At 44.7% G+C, this 23238-nt stretch overlaps 1 protein-coding gene across 21 annotated transcripts in view; it reads right to left on the bottom strand.

Moving 5' to 3' along the window:
* Positions 1-23238, bottom strand: part of PPIP5K1 (diphosphoinositol pentakisphosphate kinase 1) — a 1366868-nt gene that overhangs the window by 1016585 nt on the left and 327045 nt on the right. For all 21 annotated transcript variants that reach the window (XM_078683299.1, XM_078683308.1, XM_078683288.1 and 18 more), the window contains one exon: positions 3746-3907. In XM_078683299.1, coding sequence (XP_078539425.1) covers positions 3746-3907 — 162 coding nt within the window. The remainder of the gene's footprint in view (positions 1-3745; positions 3908-23238) is intronic.

Here is a 23238-nt window from a genome sequence, read left to right as displayed (position 1 = left end):
TTGGCTGTGATGATTCTTGCCCTTACAGGATCTTTAAAAACCTCATCTGCTTGCTTAATCATCCCCATAAGCATTGGTAGTGTATTTGTAGTTTTCTGAGTGGAGCTTAAGGTCTCAAACAAGAAGTCCTCCTCTAAAGCCTCTTTATGTAGTTCCACCCCATGGTAATGAACGGCCCTATTAAGAAGCTCAAGGTAGCCTACATTGTCAACCGGTGGTGATGGCCTGGACGGGTATAAGTCAGGGTCAGTATCATAATCCTCCCATGGGTCAACATCTTGTGGCCTGTCCTCATCTCCATCCCCTTCATCCTGTGGGTCAGGTGATGGTGGTGAATTAGCGGGTGTGTTGAGTAATTGAGGATTAGTAGGTGAAGGAGGTGGTGAAGGGTTTGTCCCCACATTACTTTTCTTCAGGGGCATGTGGTGCTTATCCTGTTGGGCCAATTTCCTTTTTTCAGTCAATTTGGCACGAATATGTCCAGTATCTAGGTTAATAACCAGTTCTTTTTGTTTCAGATCTGAAGGTGTAACATCAGACCGAGTCTCTTTTGTCGGATTCTTTTTATCTTTACTTGCAGTTTTCGACATCGCAAGTTTCTGCTCCAAACAATTTGGTACCGAAGATTTAGGCTTCGACAAAGAAGGAGCGTGGACCAGGATGTGCTTGGATTTCGACGCCAAGGATTTCGGCTCGGTGACTGCATGGGACCGGCGAGAGACCGAGCCGGAAGGCTTTTCTTTGTGTTTCGGGCCCAGACCCACAGGCAGGGTGCTCGAAACTTTTTCTCGGTGCTGACCTTGGCCCGCAGGCAGAGGAAAGACCGTAGTCTTTTTTGTCTTTGGTTGTTGGGACAAGGGGGTTTCTGTACTCACGGTACGCTGACCTGGTGTAACTTGCTCCTCTACTTCCATGTCTGAGTCGGCCTCGAGGACATGTTACTCTTCCTCGGCTCCTTGAGGGAGTGTTTCTTCTCAGTTGGAATCTTCGCCGAAGATGTTCGGTACGGAGCCGCCTTGGCGTTGCATCTCGTGGGTCAAGCTTGACGGTCACGAAGCGGCTTCTTTGCTCAAAACGATCGGCACGCGTCGCAGACTTTCTTGTCGTGTTCCGGGGACAAACAGAGATTGCCCCCTTCTTGCAGGTCGGTTTGCGGAAACTTGGCTCGACATCCGGCACAGAGCTTGAATGGAGTCCATTCCATCGACTGCTAGCGTACCCGGTGTGGGTAGGCCCAAAGGCCCTCCACGAGTTTTCCGATCAAAGATCTTTTAAGTCGAAACGATAGGCGGAGAATGGTAAACGCTATCGGGAAACAATCCTGTCGAGGGTAGTGGATTGCTCGTCGAAGGGAACCCGAGAAACGGTGCTAAACCAGAGCTCAGCAATTCACATCTGAACCCGATGGTGGAAAAAAACAATCTAACAATGGAGTTGATGCCCATGCACAATGTCACAGAAAGGAGGAGTCACCTACCTTGTGACTGGTAAAGACTTCTTCGAATAAAAACAAAGTGCAAACATCTGGGCCCAACACTAGATGGTGGGCAATGCAAAGCATGTGATCTACAGCTCATATGCCTCGAACATATATTTATATCCTTGACGTTCCCAAATATCAGAAAAGAGTTCATTCCAAGTGAACCTTAAATTATAATCTACCTGTCAATGACTATCTTCAGTGACTATCTTCAGTTTCTGATGATTACAACACATCTTTGAATATCTATTTGGGATCAATTTACTTTGAGAAAGCGATCTTCTGCAGCAATACATGTGTTGAAAGATTATGCGGTGCACCATGGAATTATCTTTGGGAAAAAAATGACTGTATGGAAATTGGTGAAGGAATAACACAATAAAAGATAATACATTTGATGTATAACTGAATTTTAAGAACATATACCAGAATTTATTTGAACAGACTTAGATGCTCCCGTATTTGTTTTCATTTTTCTACATTACACACCAGGGAGAGAAATCGTTATATGTGAGAACACCTGCTGCTGAACACTACCTTTTCCTGCAGTACATATTGTGGAGCCCTTCAAATATGCTTCAAGGGAGGGCTAGTAGAGACAATGGACCAGAAAATTGCTGGCAATTACATCAATTTCAGTCCCTCCTGGAATACTTATTCCAGACTTGGGATCGATGTGGCAGAATTTCTGGACTGCTCCTTAAAATTATAAAGAAAGCATTGTTTCTCAACTGATGTCAGGGGTAAAGCATTTTTGCTTCCTGAGATGAAAGGGAGAAATGTCCTCATTATAGACGGACCACCTGCAGTTCAAGCACATTTATGTGCAGATGCTGCTTCGACATTGATCAAAAGCCCCATGCCCAGATGGGCATCCAGCAAGAAGGCATCCTTGACCACAGCATCTTGAGATTTAAGAGAACTGAAAAGGCGAACCCACAAAATGGTGGAACGAGATCTAGCAGTGCACAGCTAGATCAACAGAAATGCAAATCTACACCTGTAAGATGCAATTGATGCAGGAACCACTGTGACCTCCGGCACTACTGAAGGGCGTTCGTGTGGCACAGCAGGATGCACAAGGCCCTGAGGCCAAGCAGACAAGAACTGCACAACTAAGATCAAAGTTAGAAACCTCAGAAACATCTTGTGAATATCTAAGACCCTCTGAGGAGAAAATACCTTTTTATGGGTCACATCTAGTACCACCCTAAGGCGGTCAGCCTCCACAAAGAAGACAGGTGAGGCTTTTGGGTTATTATGGAAAAGCTAAAGTCATAGTCCTAAAGCCATTGGCACTGGAGAAGTTCACTAACCAACACACCCAAGGCTGCTTTCACTAGCAAGTCTGCCAAGTATGATAATAAATGAACTCCTGCCCATCACAGTGAAACTGCCACCACCAGTAGCACTTTTGTAAACTGTTGGGATGCCACTGTCAAACTCAGATTAAATATGTGGGCAAGAAGGATTCAACCATGAAAATAGGGGTCCTGGAGATCCACAGATGCAAACCAAGCTCACACATTTCAGTCTATTAAAACTTGGCTCAGGAGACCATATTTAACTTGACACGCCAAATTAACTAATTCAGAAGGCAGGGATATGGAATTAGTCTCAACCTTCTGTACTTATTGGGGACCAAGAAGTAAAGGGAATAGAATCCTGTGCCGCTTTCTCCCAAAGGCACCACTACAATGGTCCCCTTGTTCAGGAAGACAAGAATCATTACCTCCAAAACAGGTCCTGGTGGAAGAAAGGTGGTCTGGAGGGAGGGGAAAGGGAATGGAACAGTGTAAACCTTATGGATGAACTTTATGACCCTGAGATCCCTCATGATTGTCTTACAAATAGTGGTAAAATGGGAAACCCTCTGCCATCGGAAGATGAAAGTGTAAGGGGGGAGAGAAAAGAGTCAGAGAGCTTCAAGGGAGCAGAGCCAACAAACAATTGCAGAAATTTGTGTTACCTGCAACAAGGCTTACATCCAGAAAGTTCTGGAGGAGATATTTGGTCTACTTATTGTCGAAATGCAGAGGAAATCTGTGGGTAAGACATCAAAAGAGCCTCCAGGACCCACGTCAATGGCTAAGCGGACTGAGAAAGTGTCGAGAGTACCACATCACTATTTGCCTGTGAGGATTTGCAATAAATATTTTTCCTTCTTTCCGAAAACATGACATTCTTTACAATTAAATAAATATTACTCACCTTTTCCCCTAAAAAATAAATGACATTCTTTTCAATTATATATGTGTTACTCACCTGAAATGCAAGGCAAACTTTCCGTGCGACCAACTTCTCCATTGCTGTTAGCATAACTGGGTAACGGATTTCTTTCCCCTCGCTGTCCCGTTCCACTTTACCATCCAAAGCAGGGGATTTACGAGCTTCTGCATGTGCATAATCAGGCCCTACAGTATACACCTGGTAGGAAGACATACACTGTAATATCCAAACACACAAACTGGACAGTGGACTAAAAAGCAACAAGTAAGGCACCAATCACATGCAATCACCAATTGAAATCATTGAAATACAAAATAGGATCTTGTGTGCAAATCACCAAACGTGCCCCCTGTCCAAGAGAACTCCCCTATTACCAGGAGCAACAAAATTAAAACGCTAAATCAGAGCTGCACCACCTAGCGACAATGTTCAAATATCCTTTAAGTAGTAGATTTCTACGGAGCCACAGAGCCGTTGTGTAAGGGTCAAGTTTTTCTTTTCCTTTATTGGTTCATTCTTTAAAACCAGGCAGCAGGAGAACGCCATCTACCATGCGGCGTGTTACTACTTGATAGAAAGTATTCTTGCTAGACTCTAGATATGGTCTAGGGAGTTACAACTGCACCACTACAACATACCGTCGTGGCTATCATACCACACGTGTTTTATAGATACCCTGCTACAAATTCTTAAGTTACATCAAGAACATGAATGGAGGCCTATCCTCTTATCTCTCTCTCTTGATTGGATTACTTGTTGGCTATAACAGACGACCACGACGTAAGGGTACAACTGCCACCTTTGCCGCACCACACTATTTGCCCAAGGTCACTACTGTTTCTACTTACTCCTAATCCTCTGCATAGATTCTACATTGCTCTGAAGAAGTCCTGTTTCTAAGGACGAAACTCATTGGCTGTCTGCCTTTTAAAGAATTAACTAATAAAGGAAAAGAAAAACTTGACCCGTATACAACGGCTCCTGGCTCTGTAGAACTCTGTAGAGTCCCGTAAAAAAACACATTATACAGCATTCACAAAATAAAATAACGGTGGGTATATCTAAAGTTGCTTGGTGACAGTACATGACAGCACAACCAGGTCATTTTAAATTTAGTGTTACAATAGAGACCCTTCTACAATGATCCAGAGCTGGGTGGCAGAGAAAGTAAGTTACTTACCTGTAACAGCAGTTCTCCAGTATTGGTGTCTTTCATAGATTCACATGCTTGAATCATTCCCTGTGGTCGAAGTGGGAGTCCCACGGTACCAAAATAAGCTGTATGTATCCCTATCAATGGCTATATTGGCAATGAAAAGTCGGTTTAAAAGACTATCCATGTCCTTTTTAGGTCGAGCCTAGTGCAGCGCACTTGCACTGCACTAGGAGAGGGCTCTAGGAATCACTCCAGACCTTCACTCGTGTGTGTGTGGCAGCCTCCGGCTTGTGGGAGCGAGCAGGGGCGTGCAGGGTGCCATCTGTTCTGTCACTTTCGCAGCCGCGTGGCCCCGCTTCACACACCAGCTCCTGGATCCGGCGAAAGCTGCATCCTCTGCCATGCGAAGACATAATCTCCGATCCAGTAGTTTGGTTGCGCCAAAGTCACTGTCACTACTTGGACTGAATGCACTGCTTTCCATGTGCAGGGTGTGCTTTACATCGGACTAATGTAATAAACTACTCTCTTATGAAGTGATTGTGCTAATTTAGTAAAGTAGGTTTCTCATGTGCTTTAACATCTAATTTGAATTAATGGTAAATTAGAAGCAGTATGATATTTGTTTTTTCCATTTTGTGTGATTAATGAAACTTCTTGCACACTGGGCTTCACTTGGGGATAACCAGGAGGCCCCTACATCAGCCATGCACAAAAGGATTTTACGCTGGATTCTCGGCAGGAGAAAGGCAGCTTCCTGATCAGTGCGTCAGCTGGAGAGTCTGCTTCCTTCTGCACTTGCTGTAGCAAACTGCGTCGGGCAAGTAGGTCTTCGAACTGCTCTGAACCACCATATCTTGCTAGAGCAAGTGTAGTTATATTTATTTATTTATTTTATTTATTTAACTTATAGAGCGCACTACCACCAAAAAAGGCATCCTGGCGCTGTTGAGTCAACACAAAAAAGGACATGGTAATGGAGAAACAGGAGACCGGACGACCGACTAAGTTTTAGGAAACAGCCAAGTTTTAAGACTTCTTCTAAAGGAACACAAGTCATTAAGTTGTCTTAGTTCCAAGGGCAGTTGATTCCAAAGCTTAGCAGCAGCGTACCCAAAGGTTCGCCCACCTGACCTGACTTTCCTAACTCTCGGCATTACCACCAATCTAGCCGCCGAGGAGCGGAGACATCTAGCAGGCACATACCACTTGAACATACGCTGCATAGACACAGGACCCTCCGTTTGTAAGGCTTTAAACACTATACAGAGAGACTTAAACTGGACTCTCTGTGCAAGAGGAAGCCAGTGTAGTTCCGCCATCGCCACTGAGGAGGCAGATCTTCTAGGCCACCCCAAGGCCAGTTTGGCAGCTGTCGACTGGATCCTCTGCAGCCTTTCAAGCAGAAACTTAGGTGACTCAAGAAACAGGGCGTTACAATAATCGAGCCTGCTAAGAATGGTGCTACGGACTATCAAAGCCCGAGCGTAAGATGGAAGCAGATGGAGGATCTTCCGCAGGGACCTAATAATGGCCGGGCAGCAGGTCACGGTTTTCCTGACCTGTGATTCAAGAGTAAGTTTAGAATCGAACAAGATGCCAAGATAACGCACAGACTTTACCGGTTGAACCATGGTCGTGGTACTTGCTGGACAAAAGTTACAAGGTAAGGCACAGGGTAAGGCAGAGGGAATTCTGTCCCTCGGACAGTAAAGCACCTCTGTCTTATCTTCATTAAATTGCAGCATATTCTCCTCCAGCCAAGAAGTCGTATCCCGCAGGCAGTCATGAAACACTTCTGTTGATATTGATTGATCTCCCTCAAGGGAGAAGATCAACTGCGTGTCATCGGCATAATTAATGATGTTAATGTTATGCTTTTTGATGACAGCAATCAGAGGTTTCATATAGATGTTAAATAAAATAGGGCTGATTGCCGAGCCCTGTGGAACGCCATGTGAGATAGATGAGTAGGTAGATTGAGGAAAATTGAATTTTGCCTTATCATGTGTGCCTACGTGTTCCCCATCCTATGTAATATGTGCATGATTAATATGCATGTATTCCCCTATGACCGAATAAAGACGCAATTATAGTTGTGTCCAACGTTTAGTATGCCAGTTATCCAGTCCCTGTGAAAAACAACGTGAATTAGGCTTCTAGGCCTATGTTGGCACCCTTTTCCATTGTGCACGTTAATTCATCGAAATTGTCCCCGTTTCTAGGCCTCATGAGGGCCCGGACGCTAGATTCAAGCTCCAGTCTCCTGAACCCACTCTGAGGAGCGATACAGCCCCCACCTGCATCCCTGACCCTTCACTTACTTCCTGCCGCGCAGCGCGGTGCCCGGCCTGGCTCTGTCTGCCTGCCTGCCAAGAATATGTTATGCCTACAGTTATCAGTTCAGCTCTCCGTCTTCACATTCCTAAGCTAACGAACCGCATAAACATCTTCAGCTATAGTCTAGTCTTCCTGTCTCCATGCAAGTGAATTACTGTACTAATATCCATAGAAGATTCATAGCACACGCAATACATGAAGAATATATGCATGCACCAGTCTTAGTGTCAAGTAGCTTTTGCTCTGATGACATTTAGATTCTATCAACATGTACTCCAAACACAAGATACCAGATATGCTATAGGTACATGTCGTCCTGACATCCCAGACTTTCGTCTCCTCTTCTAGTGTAGAAGTCAGAGCCCCCAGTTCTCCCCAGATACACGTCATAGTCCGTTTGCGCGCACCACTAGGTTAAAGGTTCCAGCTGCCCAGGTAGCCCCCTCCATGTATCCACCCATTTCATGACACTTCTGTGACGTCTACATCACATGTCTTCGTGCACGCCCTGTGCACGCCTTCTATTCACGCCCATGTGTTCTTATCTTACGTTTGTCACTTGTCACGCCTACTGTATTCAATGTAATTGTAATGTTTTGCTATATATACCATGTACTGTTAATGAAACGGGGCAGCTGCCATTCCATTTCATGCCAGGCTATTCCGATCCTGTCCCTTCCCTTGTGCCTGATTAAAGCCTGTTCAACTCAGATACCCCGGATCCTGCCTCTTATTTATTGAGCTATCTGTTTTATTTAATGCATAGAAAAATAGTACCGGTAATTAATTATTTATTTACCACATAATGGCGCCCGAACAGGGACGAGCCCTTTCCCCACGCGCCGGAGATGTAACGCAGGCCCCCTGACCCTTCTACAGCCGTGACGGAACTCTACCGTGCACGTGCAGATATTTCTGCTTCAAGTCTCCCTCAGGCCCACGGAGGAGACGGAGACTGCGGTCCGGCATCCAGACGAGGCGGTGAGGAATGCGGTTCGTCCCGACCAGAGCCCAAGCCGAGAGAGCAAGGTCCGAGGTATCTGGAGGCCCACCTGTAACCGAAGCCCGAAGCTCGAAGCGCATGCGTAGCAGTAACCAGACGTCGTAGCAGTCCAGTCCAGTCCGAGGCCTTCAGTTTCTGCTTCCCGGTGAGTACCGTAGCGGGGGAAGTATCTAGACAGGTTCATTAGTTTGTCCCTGGTCCGATGAGTTTGGGTACACAGATCCAGTCCGAAGTATTCACCTAGGTGGATACGGTATGACGTGTCTCTTTATGAGACCGGTATGTTCTGTACTGTTTTAGCAGTGCATCTAGTTTCTGTACTGTTTTTAGCAGTGCATCCAGTATTTCTACTAAGTCTGTTCTCGAGACATTCAAGTATTATGTTTTCAGTGTATCAGGTAGAATTCTGTTCGAACCGTTATTAATGTATATTTATGTCGTGGTATGAGTGATTTGTTTGCCATTTCATTACTGTGTTTATTGTGTATTGTGTTTAAGTCCAAGTACAAGTTCAAGATGCCTCTGTTTTCTAGGTTACGTCAGATAAAGACTAGAAAAGGGTTACTCGAAGAAGCAGTTCCTGTCCCTCCTAGGGACAGTCCTTGTCATTTTATGTATCACAAGCATGGCTTAGATGCCATATTATATCTAGACTTATGGGTGGAATATACAAAGAATCTTGAAGAGAAATATAGATGGCCTGTATCAGGTACATGGGATGCCGAGTGCATCATGCGAGTAGAAGAAGCATTATTGAAAAAGAAAGCCAGACAGTCCCAGAAGGATGCCATAGAATTATGGCGTAAAGAATCGCATAGGAGATCCGAGAAAGAATTCAGAAAAGCAGAATTAAGTAGGGAATCCTCAGAAAAAGCCCAAGAAAGGGAACTTCTAGAAGAAGGTGAACGAGTTAGAGCAGAACAGTCAGATAGACAGAGAAATGCCCTTATTAAAGGTATGTATCCTCTTCTTGCCGAGGGCTTGCCGAAGGCAACCCCGGAAGCATCCTGTAATTTACCGCCACCCTTGGTCCCGACTAAGCTACGTCATAAACCGACTGCAGCTGAAATTTTTCTGTCGTCCTATTTGGACGATACTGTCCCAGAATATGCAAATTCCATTCCGCCTGCTCAACCTCAGCACCCGGTTAATAATGTAATTCCTGGTCCTCCAGTCACTGGTCCCGGGAACCCTGTCCATGTACCAGTACCCCCGGACCAGTCCACACCACGTGTTTTGCCAGTCACTTTACCAGCACATTCAGTATTAATTGACGATTCTAGTTCAGGAGGAGCGGGGGGAGGTGCTCCTACCACCCCGCCTCAAGTAAAACGACTGACGCTGAGAGACGCAGCGTTACAGCGCACGCCAAAAGTGACTACATACGCAGACCTCAAGCGACACCTTACTGACTGCATATATGATTCAGTACCAGGTGAAGATCACATGATATTGTATTCAGTACGTTTAAGACGAGTTGCCAACTTTTTGGCCACCCTGCCTGATATGAAGGAACATCTAGACAGAATATATCATTTTATCCGTACAGGGGAGAATTCAGAAAGTATTCACGAAGCTATGGCACACAGAAAGGTCGAGATTCAAAGTATGATTCTGCAATTTATGATTAACTGTTTAATAAGAGAACAGGATTATCCTGATAAAGATAAAGACGAGATGAAAGCCCTGACGAGATGGAGTGACAATATAGCCGAGGGAAAACATAAGACACAAGGTAGTATAGAAAGTATGTACAGGAAAATTCGTAAAGAAATTCTACGTATACACGAGAAGGAGAAAGCAAAAAGAGCAACCGAGAAAGAGAATGACTCTTCCAGTGAAGAGGTAGACAGCGAGAATCCCGACAGAATAGCGTATGTAGGTAGAACTAGATTTTCCGACCGACATTCACGCCTAGATTACAAGAAAGTTTTTCCTCCTCCCGTACCAGAACAGTGTTCTCTGGAACAAGTATTCCAGGCTACAGATAAAATTCTGAAACTACGAATAGGTTATAGTGAGCTTAGTACCATGCATGAACAAGAACTAGCCCGATCAGCAGTCCGATGGACTAGTGATTCTACCACGTTTTCAGATGAAATAGTGGCCCAAACGTTTCTGAAGCTGCCCCCAGCCGAGCAGCGTCTGGTGGGTATGTATATGATCCAGCACCTCATTACACTGTATGAGGATCAGCATTCTGATCCAGGTCCTTTGTATGATGTCCTGAACGAGTTACTCCTAAACAGATGGAAAGGTCTAGGTAGTACTGATTTAATTAGTGTCATTTTAGAGCAACGTCACAAGTACAGTACGTTCCTGACTCCACATTTTGTTCCTGTTCCACCCCCAGTAAGAGAATCATTCTACATAGACAGACAGAATCCGTTACGAGAAGTACATCCAGTTAAAGGAGCGGGGGGTGATCTAGAACAAGTATTTGTTTACACCCCTATCACGAAAATAGAACTCTTAGAAATGAAAAAGTTAATACCCTGTCACGATAAAGATCCAGCAGGGTTCCACCGTGAATTAAAGGACATGCTCCGTATGGGAGAATACACGTATCCTGATATCATTAAAATGTTAAAGGTCCTGTTGCCTGCGGGCATATATGAAAAACTTAAAGAAAAAGAATGAGAGGTGGGAGAGAAAAAGATAGATTGGACCGCATTAGAGACTGAAGATAACACACGAGTTCCAGGTACTGGTCTTGGGGGAAAAAGCTAAAGCATTGCCCGAATTGTTAATACAAGTCCTGCCAAGATTACTAGCCACGAAAAAGGAAGACTGGGATGCTATCTCAGCCTGTAAACAGAAACAAGATGAAGACACTAGTGATTTTTATTCTAGATTTGAGAAATGTTTCATTATAAATAGCGGCCTGAAAACAAGTAGTGAGTCGTATCCACATCTTTTTGTTACCAAACTAGTTGAGAATTCTTTACCACAAGTCAAAAATCGAGTACTGAAAGTCGAGAGTACTTGGCAAGCTAATACTCCGTCACAAATGCTCCAGATGCTCCAGTACCACCAGAACAGAATCAGGGAAGAGCAAGAACACGAAAGAAGACGTATGAAGGACACGAAAATGAAAGTACTAGTTGCACAGTCTGTTCCACAAGACAGTCAGAAGAGGGGTCCGAGTCAAACTAGTCATTCTGCAGCTCCCGTTAAAGGGACATGCAATTATTGTAAACAGCCAGGTCATTATATAAACAAATGTGCAGTTCTGAAACATAACATAGCTACTGGTAAGACGAAAGAGAGACCACGTCCTCCTAGACAAGAACAAGTTTCGCAGAATACGCAATCACCGCAGAATGCACAACAGACAGTTACAGTACCGCAGCCTATAGCTGCCACACAACACGTTACACAACAGATGTACCAGTATGCACAGTCAGATTATCCAGAATATCAGCAGTATTCATGAAACAGCCTAGAGAGGGAGGTTGGCTTGCCTCTCATCGAGATTCCTGTAGATCAAGAGGGTCCCTATGTACACAGTCAAGTATTAGGGAAAGACAGAAAGTTTCTGATTGATACAGGGGCAAGTAGGACTACCATCAGTCATGACGAGGTTCCAGGGGCTCCACTCTCAGGCTCTAGAAATGTTTCCCTTGGATTTTCAGGAAAGCCTATTGTTAATGAAATATCGAAACCAGTTTCCCTAGAAGTTGGTCCATTGTCCCGAACTACTGACTTGTTACTTACGAAATCTTGTCCAGAAAATTTATTAGGTATTAAAACCCTGAAGGAATTAGGAGCAGTAATTTGTTGCTCCCCAGAAGGAGTGAGATTGTTTTTACGAGATTTTAAAGGTCATTATGTATTACGTGATTTTGATCCAAGATTATTGAATGTACCACAGCATTTATGGGCGCAAGGCCCAACTGATGTAGGTTGTATGCATATTACACCCTATCGTGTCACTCTGAAACAAGGTGTTGTATTACCACGAATCCGACAGTACAAATTGCCACCTGAGGCTGTAGCAGCCTTATCCAAAATTATTGACGACCTCATCGCTCAAGGAGTAGTTGTAGAAACTGACTCCAATGTATGTAATTCTCTTATCATTCCGATTCTAAAACGTACAGATCCAAATGCACCTCCAGTTTATCGATTAGTGATTGACCTTCGAGAACTCAATAAATGTATCATACCCCAGTACCCAGTGGTTCCAGATATTTCTTCCCTATTGACTGCCATTGATTCCGAAGCTACGTTCTTTACTGTTATTGATCTCAAGAACGCATTCTTTAGTGTCCCCATTCATCCAGACAGCCAGTTTCTTTTCGGATTCTGTTTAAATGGAAGAAGCTATAAATTCACACGAGCTCCTCAAGGTTTCACAGAAAGTCCTAGTATTTACAGTCAAGCGCTTAAGAGACAACTAGACAATATACACATGCCAACTGACACTGCCCTGCTCCAGTATGTCGATGATCTACTGATCACAGCCCGTTCTGAACGTGACTGCGAACGCGCGTCACTTACAGTCTTGTATTTCCTGGCCGAGATGGGGCACAAGGTGTCCCCTTCGAAATTGCAATTCTGTGTCCAGCAAGTGGTCTACCTTGGACACTTACTGTCCAAGAGGGGTAGGCAGTTGACACCAGACCGTATCCAGTTAATAGCACGTCTTCCACAGCCCAAGACTCAGAAGGAGGTACGAGCTTTTATCGGCCTCACTTCTTACTGCAGACAATGGATTCCTCAGTACGCATATCTAGCCAAGCCACTGATACAGTTAACGACACAGGAGGCAGCCACATTGACTGTCCTCCCTTGGACCCAAGAACATACACTTGTTTTCAATGAGTTAAAGAAAGCTTTATGCCAAGCGCCTGTTCTAGCAACACCAAACTACAGTAAGCCTTTTACACTTTTTGTCACTGAACGTGATGGTACTGCATTATCTGTTCTCACACAAGACCAAGCAGGACAATACAAACCCTGTGCTTATTTCTCTAGCACATTAGATCCGGTGGCCCAGGCTTTGCCTGCGTGCCTCAAGTCAGTTGCAGCCACAGCACTAGCTATCAGACAGAGTGATTCCATAGTGTTAGGACACTCCCTGACGGTACAAGTTCCACACTCCGTGGAAGTTCTTTTAAACCGAACACAGACTCAGCACTTGACAATCGCACGTTTAACAGGATATGAACTAACACTGTTTCAGCCACACATAGAAATCAGACGCTGCAACATTTTAAATCCCGCTACACTGTTACCTTCAGTTACTTCAAATCCTGCCACACATGACTGTGTGGAAGTTGTTAACACCATGACAAAGCCAAGACAAGACTTGACAGACATTGCATTACCTGATCCCGACCTGACGCTTTATGTAGATGGTTCATGTATGAGAACAAGTACAGGAGAACTAGTAGCCGCGTATGCAGTGACTACTGAGACCGAAGTTATAGAAACACATCGTATTAACACCCTGTCTGCTCAAGCAGCAGAGCTCGTCGCTCTGACCCAAGCCTGCATACGAGCCAAGAACCTGAAAGTAAACATATACACAGATTCACGTTATGCATTCGCAGTCGTACACGACTTTGGAGTACTCTGGCAAGAGAGAGGTTTCATGACTTCTCATGGAACCAAGATTCGCATGGCCCCCTCATTCAAGCTCTGTTAGAAGCAATACATTTACCGACAGCTATCGCTATCATGAAGTGCAAGGCACATACAAAAATCACTGACATCATTTCCCAGGGTAACGATCTAGCAGATCGAACAGCCAAGCTTACAGCTCAGACCCCAGACATTCCAGTCAACACGACACAGACAGACATTCCAGTTCATACTACTTGTATGACAGTTAAGGATCCTACACAAGACGTGCTAGACATACAGTCACATGCTACTCCCGATGAAATCAAGAAATGGTCTGAACAAGGAGGGGTCCAGACAGATCAGGGATGGTTGACGAAGGGAAAAGCCACATGGTTTCTCCCCGACTCTATGGTTCAAGTCATTATTAACACCGCACATAGTCCAGCACATTTAGGAGAAAAAGCCATGTTAGACAGTATTCAGAACCTCTGGTTTAACAAGCATTTACGAGCAGCAGCCAAGCAGAAAGTGCGTACCTGCATGATCTGTTGTCAGTTCAATCCAGGTAAAGGTGTCCCGGTGGAACAAGGTGGATTCCATCCTCCTGACCACCCTTTTGAAGTCCTCCAGATGGATTATATCCAGATGGATCGATGTCGAGGTTTCAAGTATGTCCTCGTAGTAGTATGCGCTTTGTCCAGATGGACAGAAGCATATCCAGTTCCAGATTACACTGCCGCGACCACTGCCAGGCAGTTGGTTCGTGAGTACTTCCCCCGCTATGGATTACCGAGGGTCGTGTATTCAGATAACGGCCAGCCATTCTCATCCGAACTCATGAAACAAGTCTCCCTTCTGTTAGGGTATCAGTGGAAGTTCCACTGTGTACGACATCCCGAAGCAGCTGGTCTCGTTGAGAGACATAATCAGACTTTAAAGATCCGCATTGCAAAGGTATGCACAGAGAAAGGCGTAGATTGGTTGGTAGCACTGCCAGTCGCCCTTTTTTACATGAGAATGGTCGCTCACTCCCGTTCAGGTCTGTCCCCCTTCGAAGTCATTTTCGGTCGTCCCCCAAACATGTGGGGTACACCTAGGCCCCGTAAAATAACTGATGTTGACAGTAATATGCTGACAGATTACCTGGCTTCCTTGATGTCTGCACTACTCTCTTGTCGTTCACAGGTCGCTGCTGCCTTTCCAGACAACACTCAAGTGAAACCGCACGAGGTCGTTCCCGGCGATCTGGTGTTGATAAGAAGTTTCGATCGTTCAAGTCCGCTGGAGCCCCGCTGGAAGGAGCCAAAACTCGTCCTGATGACCACGAAGACCGCCGTGAAGATCGAGGGCCGCAAAGGCTGGGTGCATTCCAGTCACGTGAAGCGATTTCATGGACTCCGTCCAAAAATTTTTCTCAAGGACTGCCCAGATACTGACTCTAAACTTCCCCTGTTAGAGAAAACTCCGCAGCAGGAGTATAAAGAAAAATTAAGGTCTAGTAAGTCAGCCAGTTTAATTGTCTAAGTCCCTCTCGGGTGAAACGGTTAGACAGGTTCCTGACATGTATGAGATAGACCGACATAGTGAGAGAGTTAGTCGAAACTCTAAGAAAATACGTTATCACAAAGCTCTTCGAAGCCGATGCATTGTTACTCTTTTAATTTCATTATTTCTGAGTTTTATGATTACAGGCATAAGTTATGTTTTATATATATATTTTCCTCCTACTGTTTCACATGTGCATATGTTTTCTAATGTTACAGCAGAGCACACTTTTAGTGAACTGCCTCCTCACGAGTTATCCTATCGTCTTGCCATGCGCAATAATACTTTTATCCGAATCTGAAAACCTGGCTATTTCATAAATAAGATCATGGTATAGAATAGAGGTCTGAGCATGGCGGCTTACTCAACATTAAGCTGGCAAATTATCAGCGCCAAGACACCTTAGGGTATATGCTGCGCTTTATAAATGCTAATAAATAAATAAATGTTACACTATTCACACCAGACCAGCAATGCCACTAATTGTTGGGTGTGTGGTCGACTCCCCCCTTTCCAGACACCGAAGGGAGTTCTGCCACTCTTTCCCTATCCGTTTTCACACAATGGTTCGTGTGGAGCACGGTCCACGTTAACGTCATCCTCGAACGATATGTCCCTTCTGAATAGAACATGTTTCCCAGACAAGGAAGGTCTTTCCCATAGAACAGGGTTAGATCTAGAAAATGAAGTATATGATCTAGGTAATTATTCCTCGAATTTCATGGTTTTGAATGTTCAGTCCGAGACTACTCCAGATTTGCCTGCTATTACAGTTTTACCAGTAAAAGGTGTATTATGTGTCAGAAAGAATGGTTCTGTACACCTAGGACACAGTGATTGTACTACTGTGGTCAAGTATAGTGACAGTGGGAAATCTACCTTTAAAGCCTCACGTCATTCATATTTTGTGTGTGGTCAGACCGCATATGTACGTCTGCCCCAAGATTGGGATGGAACATGTTACATTGCCTTCCTACTGCCACCAGTTTTCCTAGCCCCATCCGATTATCACAGAAACACACATCTAGTACACGTTAGATATAGAAGGGAGATCGAGTCCCCAATTGTCGATCAAACTGAAACTGCCTTAGAACAGTATCAAGACTTCAATAAAGGTTTCTTTTTCTTCATAGGTCCTGTCCAGAATAGTAAGTTAATACGTAGGCTAACCAGAACCCTTGAAGCAGTAGTGAATGAGACTACTTCCGCTCTAGGTAACTTAACCGAGGAGCAATCTGCTATGAGATTTGTCGTGCTCCAAAATCGTCTCGTCCTTGACGTCATACTGGCCGATAGGGGCGGAGCTTGTAGAGTCATCGGATCTAGTTGCTGCATTTTCATTCCTAATAACGCACCGTCTGTTTATTCAGCTATAACCAGACTTCATAAAATTGCCCATCAGTTACACCAGAATCCAGACACCTGGACATGGTCCGGTTGGCTCTGGAGTATAATATCTGCCTGGGGATGGAAAGTATTGTCATTCCTGGGTATAGCAGTAATGATCATATTCAGTTGCTGTCTCTGTTTACAATGTGGCCCTGCGATTTGCGGCTTGTGCGCTACATCCTGTATTCCTAGTCCAAAGTCCCGTTCTAAGAAGATTCGAGACGAGCAAATGATAGTGTATGAAATGATAGATGGTATCATGAATATTGATGTTTCCTGATGGAAACGTAGGGCACAAGGAGGGAATGAGGAAAATTGAATTTTGCCTTATCATGTGTGCCTACGTGTTCCCCATCCTATGTAATATGTGCATGATTAATATGCATGTATTCCCCTATGACCGAATAAAGACGCAATTATAGTTGTGTCCAACGTTTAGTATGCCAGTTATCCAGTCCCTGTGAAAAACAACGTGAATTAGGCTTCTAGGCCTATGTTGACACCCTTTTCCATTGTGCACGTTAATTCATCGAAATTGTCCCCGTTTCTAGGCCTCATGAGGGCCCGGACGCTAGATTCAAGCTCCAGTCTCCTGAACCCACTCTGAGGAGCGATACAGCCCCCACCTGCATCCCTGACCCTTCACTTACTTCCTGCCGCGCAGCGCGGTGCCCGGCCTGGCTCTGTCTGCCTGCCTGCCAAGAATATGTTATGCCTACAGTTATCAGTTCAGCTCTCCGTCTTCACATTCCTAAGCTAACGAACCGCATAAACATCTTCAGCTATAGTCTAGTCTTCCTGTCTCCATGCAAGTGAATTACTGTATTAATATCCATAGAAGATTCATAGCACACGCAATACATGAAGAATATATGCATGCACCAGTCTTAGTGTCAAGTAGCTTTTGCTCTGATGACATTTAGATTCTATCAACATGTACTCCAAACACAAGATACCAGATATGCTATAGGTACATGTCGTCCTGACATCCCAGACTTTCGTCTCCTCTTCTAGTGTAGAAGTCAGAGCCCCCAGTTCTCCCCAGATACACGTCATAGTCCGTTTGCGCGCACCACTAGGTTAAAGGTTCCAGCTGCCCAGGTAGCCCCCTCCATGTATCCACCCATTTCATGACACTTCTGTGACGTCTACATCACATGTCTTCGTGCACGCCCTGTGCACGCCTTCTATTCACGCCCATGTGTTCTTATCTTACGTTTGTCACTTGTCACGCCTACTGTATTCAATGTAATTGTAATGTTTTACTATATATACCATGTACTGTTAATGAAACGGGGCAGCTGCCATTCCATTTCATGCCAGGCTATTCCGATCCTGTCCCTTCCCTTGTGCCTGATTAAAGCCTGTTCAACTCAGATACCCCGGATCCTGCCTCTTATTTATTGAGCTGTTTTATTTAATGCATAGAAAAATAGTACCGGTAATTAATTATTTATTTACCACAAGATAGAAAAGGAGGAAGGGATACTGCTTGCTGTCTACCCCCTAGGAATGAACCCAGCCACCTCAGGGCAGTTCCCCTCACCCCAACCTCCCTCCGCCTCTTCAGCAAGATCCCGTGGTTGACCGTGTCAAACGCAGCAGACAGATCAAGCAGTACCAGCACTGCTGACTGTCCCCTGTCTGCCCACGTCCGAAGTTCGTCCATCACGGTCACCAGAGCCGTTTCAGTTCCATGAGTTGGTCGAAACCCAAACTGCACCTCCTCTAGCAAGTCGTGTTGCTCCAAATACTTGGAGAGAGTGCTACTCATCACTCTTTCCACGACTTTGGCTGCAAAAGGCAAGAGGGAGATGGGCCTGAAGTTTTTAAGGCATTCCGGGTCAAGCAAGGGCTTTTTTAGCAGAGGTGTCACCACTGCTTGTTTCCACTGTGCTGGAACCATCCCACTGTACAATGACGGATTACAGATCCTTCGAAGAGTGGGGAACAGCTCTGCCTTAAATTCACTCCAGATTTTAAAGGGCAGAGTATCTAATGGAGACCCTGAGTGGACACCACCGGCCACCCTCTCTAAGTCAGCCAATCCTAGGGGCACAAACTCAGTGAGGGACCTCATCATCTACACAGAAGGCGTTATCGCCACTACCCATCTCCAAATCTACTGTCCCCGAGGAATGCTGGCCCCCTCCCAAATCGTTGATAATGGTATTAATTTTTTCTTTGAAGAACCTTGCTAGGTCTTCACAAAGCTCTTGGGAGGGAAGTATCACATTCTTAGCACACTCCGGGCTGGTCAGGCTATTTAAGATGTTAAAGATACTCCTTGAGCAATTAGGGGCCTTAAGTATCAGGGAAGAGTAGTGATCCGCCTTAGCCATGTTTATCGCTTTCTTGTAGCTCGAAATCTTAGATTTCCACGTAGTTTTATCGGAGTCAAGATATCTGCGTCTCCATCTCCTTTCGGCGTGCTTACAGTCCAATTTCATACTTTTTAAGTTTTCATTGAACCACGCAGCCGAAGCTCTACCCCTACCACTATGATTTTTTAAGGGGGCTGCTACGTCCAGGGTAGATTTGATCTCACTACAAAAAGGAGCATAGTTCTCAGCAACAAGCTGAGATGGAGAGAAACTATCATCCACCCTAAACATAGGGACAACACCCTTCGATCGCACGAGGGACTTCGAGTCTCCACTCACATAGTCAAGGGCCACATTAGTGCCGCGACCATGGTAGGAAACATAGTTAACGAAAAACTTAATCAATCAATGGTCGGACCACTCCATTGGCAAAATTTCCCCGATCAAAAGATGATTAGCCTCTGAGAAAATCAAGTCCAACATATGCCCGCCTGTATGAGTGGCCCTGGGCACTTGCTGAAAAAGACCCAGGCCCTCACAGGACTGAAGGACATTCATGTAGGCGGAGTCAAGTGATACATTAAACCAGAGGTTAAAGTCCCCTAGGATAACTAGTCGGCGGTGACTAACCACCATATCTGTCAGCATCTCCATCAAGAGTTGTTGCTGCAGAACACTAAACACCCCAGGAGGGCGGTAACAAATAATGCCAGTTAGAGCTTGGCGGTCATTATTTTTAATGGTGAAGCCAAGTAATTCAAATCCTACGATCACATCCACATCAAAAATGGTCAGGTTCAGACTCTCTTTAAAAATCACCCCCACTCCTCCACCTCCTCCGTGCGGGCTGGGCTTGTGGCGAATGTTATAGCCAGGAGGGCAAGCCCAACCTGGATCAACCTCACAATCGGGAGAGGTCCAGGTCTCGGTCATGAACAAGATCTCAAGTTCATGATATTCCAGCAGCAGCTGAATTTCCGTATGGTGTTTAGGTAGAGACCTGACATTCAATAATCCACACGACAATAGTCCAGTGCCAAGAAAATCAGAGAGCGGGAGGGCTGACTGAGCAAAGACGAGAGCTCCCTTACCCCTGCCCAACTCACCAATAGAGTGAAGTTCCTCACTGGTATAGCGGCCTGGGTAGTGTTCTATAGTTAGCCCCTGATGCTTAAATAATCCGGCATATTGACTGGCGCTGAGCGCGTCCTTGGCGCGGACGGGTGCAGACGGGCTTGCCTTTGGCGCGCCTTCGGCACGTCCGCTGCGCGTTCGCGCCAGCTTCCGGCTTTATGTGCTCCCGGGATAGTAGACTAGAGCGCTGAGCCCTGAGAACCAAAATGGCGGGTCCGCTCGCACGGACGGCCCCAGCCAGCACTACCTCAGCGTGCCAGTATCTAGGAGAACAGGCAACAGATCACCGAGCACGCTACACTAGAACGGTGAGTAAAATATACATAAGATAACACCGTGAGGAGTGGATAACAAAGCTCCGCCTCCGCACTGCCCACAAACAGTTTAATACATTAATACATTTTAAGAGCGTTTAAAATCTGAGCAGCATAAATGAAAGCCTTTAAGCAAATTAAAATCAGAACTAAGTCAGCCTGCGGACAAAACTGATCTCACGTCCATACAGGTCCCAATTTCGTAAGAGCCAACATTTATACCTTGAAGGTGTTTAGGAATGCCATAGTTTGATGTAAAGTCGGGCATATGAACGTCAGGAAAGAACCCCTAGGGAATAGTTGTTCTTTGTAAAGTAACTGAGATCTTAGACAAATCAACATTCAAGCAAGGGAAAGTTCCCTAACTGCTTAAGCTGGATTTCCAAGAAATCGTTGTGACGTTTGGTACGGGTGGAAGTAGCCATGCCTGTATATGGGTAGCATGGGCTATGCCTAAATAAGGGCTTAATTTCTATGCCTATATAAGGGCATGAATTGGGAAAATTTACTCAGAGCTTGAAACGACACACAACAGGGCAAAGTGTTCTCTGTATCACACCGTTTGTCACTATCACTTTGTGCTTTGTAGCAAGCCGAAGGAGTTCAAAGTACTTGAAGGTGGCAGGTAATCTACTTCAGCTGACCAATGGCAAAGCCTTCAATGTACTTACTCAAAAGGTTAGATCAGCCCTAATAGTATAGCCGCAGTCTTTCTGTGTGATGCATATGATGTCATGTCGTCACATGGATGCAGTGCATATAGTCCTCTGTGATTTATCTTGGGAAAAGCAAAAAAGGTCCGAGAGGGTTTCGATAAAGGTTTGGGGTTTCAAGAAAATATTTTTGTATTTCAAATGTTGCGATCGTTATCGTAAAAAAAGTTTATCTAGGAGTTGTATGGGTGTTTAAACAGATTATGCAGTGTGCAAACAATTTCGGGGAATTTTAACCAATTTATTATTTACAAGTGAAACATTTTTCCCAACTGGTAAACGAGTTTTATGCTTTTTCACATGGCACACGTGTACATAACTTTATTATATTTTCATTACATTTGCATGGAAGCCCGTCCTTGGGTGTGTGTGGCCTTTCACCACTGCACATAAAGTAGCAGGAGATGATGTAGCACCCAGGATAATGCGAAACATGACTAAATACTTATGAGGTCCAAATGGCGAGACCTATTGGCTATGCCAATGCTTGTTAAACAAGCATTTACAATGCAGTAGGTCTCACAATCGCGCGTTTTTGAGCTATTGGCATTGTTAATGGCAATGCATTTTATAATATTAAAAGGCATTGTCATTTACAATACCAATAGTTCAAACTTTTGCAAAAGCGATACCTATTATATTGTAGAGCGCAGTGTCCGTGAAGAAGGCGCTGCGCTCACTATTAAAGTACAAAAAAAAAAAAAGAGTGTGGTGTCCCTGAAGCGGAAGTCGCGCTCAGCATGCAAGTTAGAACGGCATAGAGCTCTATAAGAAAAGTGGCCACCACTGTCCTGTATGGGTGGGCTGTAACTACAAAAAGCAGCCGCCATTGTCCCCATCAGTGTCAATAAACAAAATAGTGCTCACTGACTTATAATGCAGACCGAGTAGTAAGACAATGAAAAGGTCCAGTCGTTATTGGAGGTAACAAATGCAGACAAGGTGGTACCAAGGAGGGACTAACAAGCCTCTCCGGGGAGCAGGGTGAGTCGCATGTGAATCTATAACAGATAGCAATACTGGAGAACTGCAGTTACAGGTTTACATGCTTGAATCAGAATAGCAAGCAGTTACTGTATTTGTATATCCTATAGTATCAGCGCAAATAGCGGATAGAAAATGTATACATAACATATTCAAAGGCAATTTATTAAATATATCACACATGGAACCAAAAGAGGCTCCCTTTATTGAAATAAGTGGAGTAGTAAAACCTGTCCTAACGCTGCATCACTGCACTGTGCCAATTCCAAATAATAATGCAGTATGAATTATATGCATGCTCTTCCAAGTCGCAGCATGACATATCTACTCCGGAAGCACTTCCACAAACAAAGTATATGAGGTGGAAACTGCCCTAGTTGAGTATACCCTGATTTTCACTGTGAGGAGTTTGCCAGCCGTTGAGTGGCAGAACTAGACTGCAGCTGAAATTCATAGAGCAATGGTTGCCATTGTGACTGAAACACCCTTACGAGTGTGTCCATTTGAGTCCAACAGTTGGCCAGTTCTCATGAGTTGTTCAGCATGAAAGAAGTAGAATTTTAGATATCGTCTGATACGGAGGAACCTTGGGAAAATATCTTTAGTTTGGTTCTAAGAAGTATTAAATTGCCTGTGCAGTGCAAGAAGGTTCAAAAAGGTGAGAAAGCCTGAATCTTCTCTACCTTTCCGGTCGGAGTGAGCGCTGGTAACAAGGCGGCCTTCCACGTGAGACATATGAGGTGTGCTCTGTGAATAGGTTTGAATGAACTCTGCACGAGTTGAACTAGAACTATGTTCAGGTACCAGTCAAGGAAAGGGGGAAAACTCTGAAGAATTTTTTTATGAACTGTTTTGTGAGTCTGCAAGAGCACAAAGAGAGAAACTGTGATGAACATCTATATCTTGAAATTGCTGCTAGCTGTACGTTAACAGACTCATGTACTAACCGTAAATAAGAAAGCAAGAGGAGTTTGGGTAGTTATCCATCAGATTATGCTGGTAGAGGATGTAGGTTTTATTTCTGGTGCCATAGGTAGAAATGTTTCAATTACAGTT

This window comes from Lissotriton helveticus, chromosome 3_1 (assembly GCF_964261635.1).
Source record: "Lissotriton helveticus chromosome 3_1, aLisHel1.1, whole genome shotgun sequence".
Taxonomy (NCBI): Eukaryota; Metazoa; Chordata; class Amphibia; order Caudata; family Salamandridae; genus Lissotriton; species Lissotriton helveticus.
Note: the sequence above shows the minus strand (reverse complement) of the source record. Positions and strands in the feature narration are given on the sequence as shown.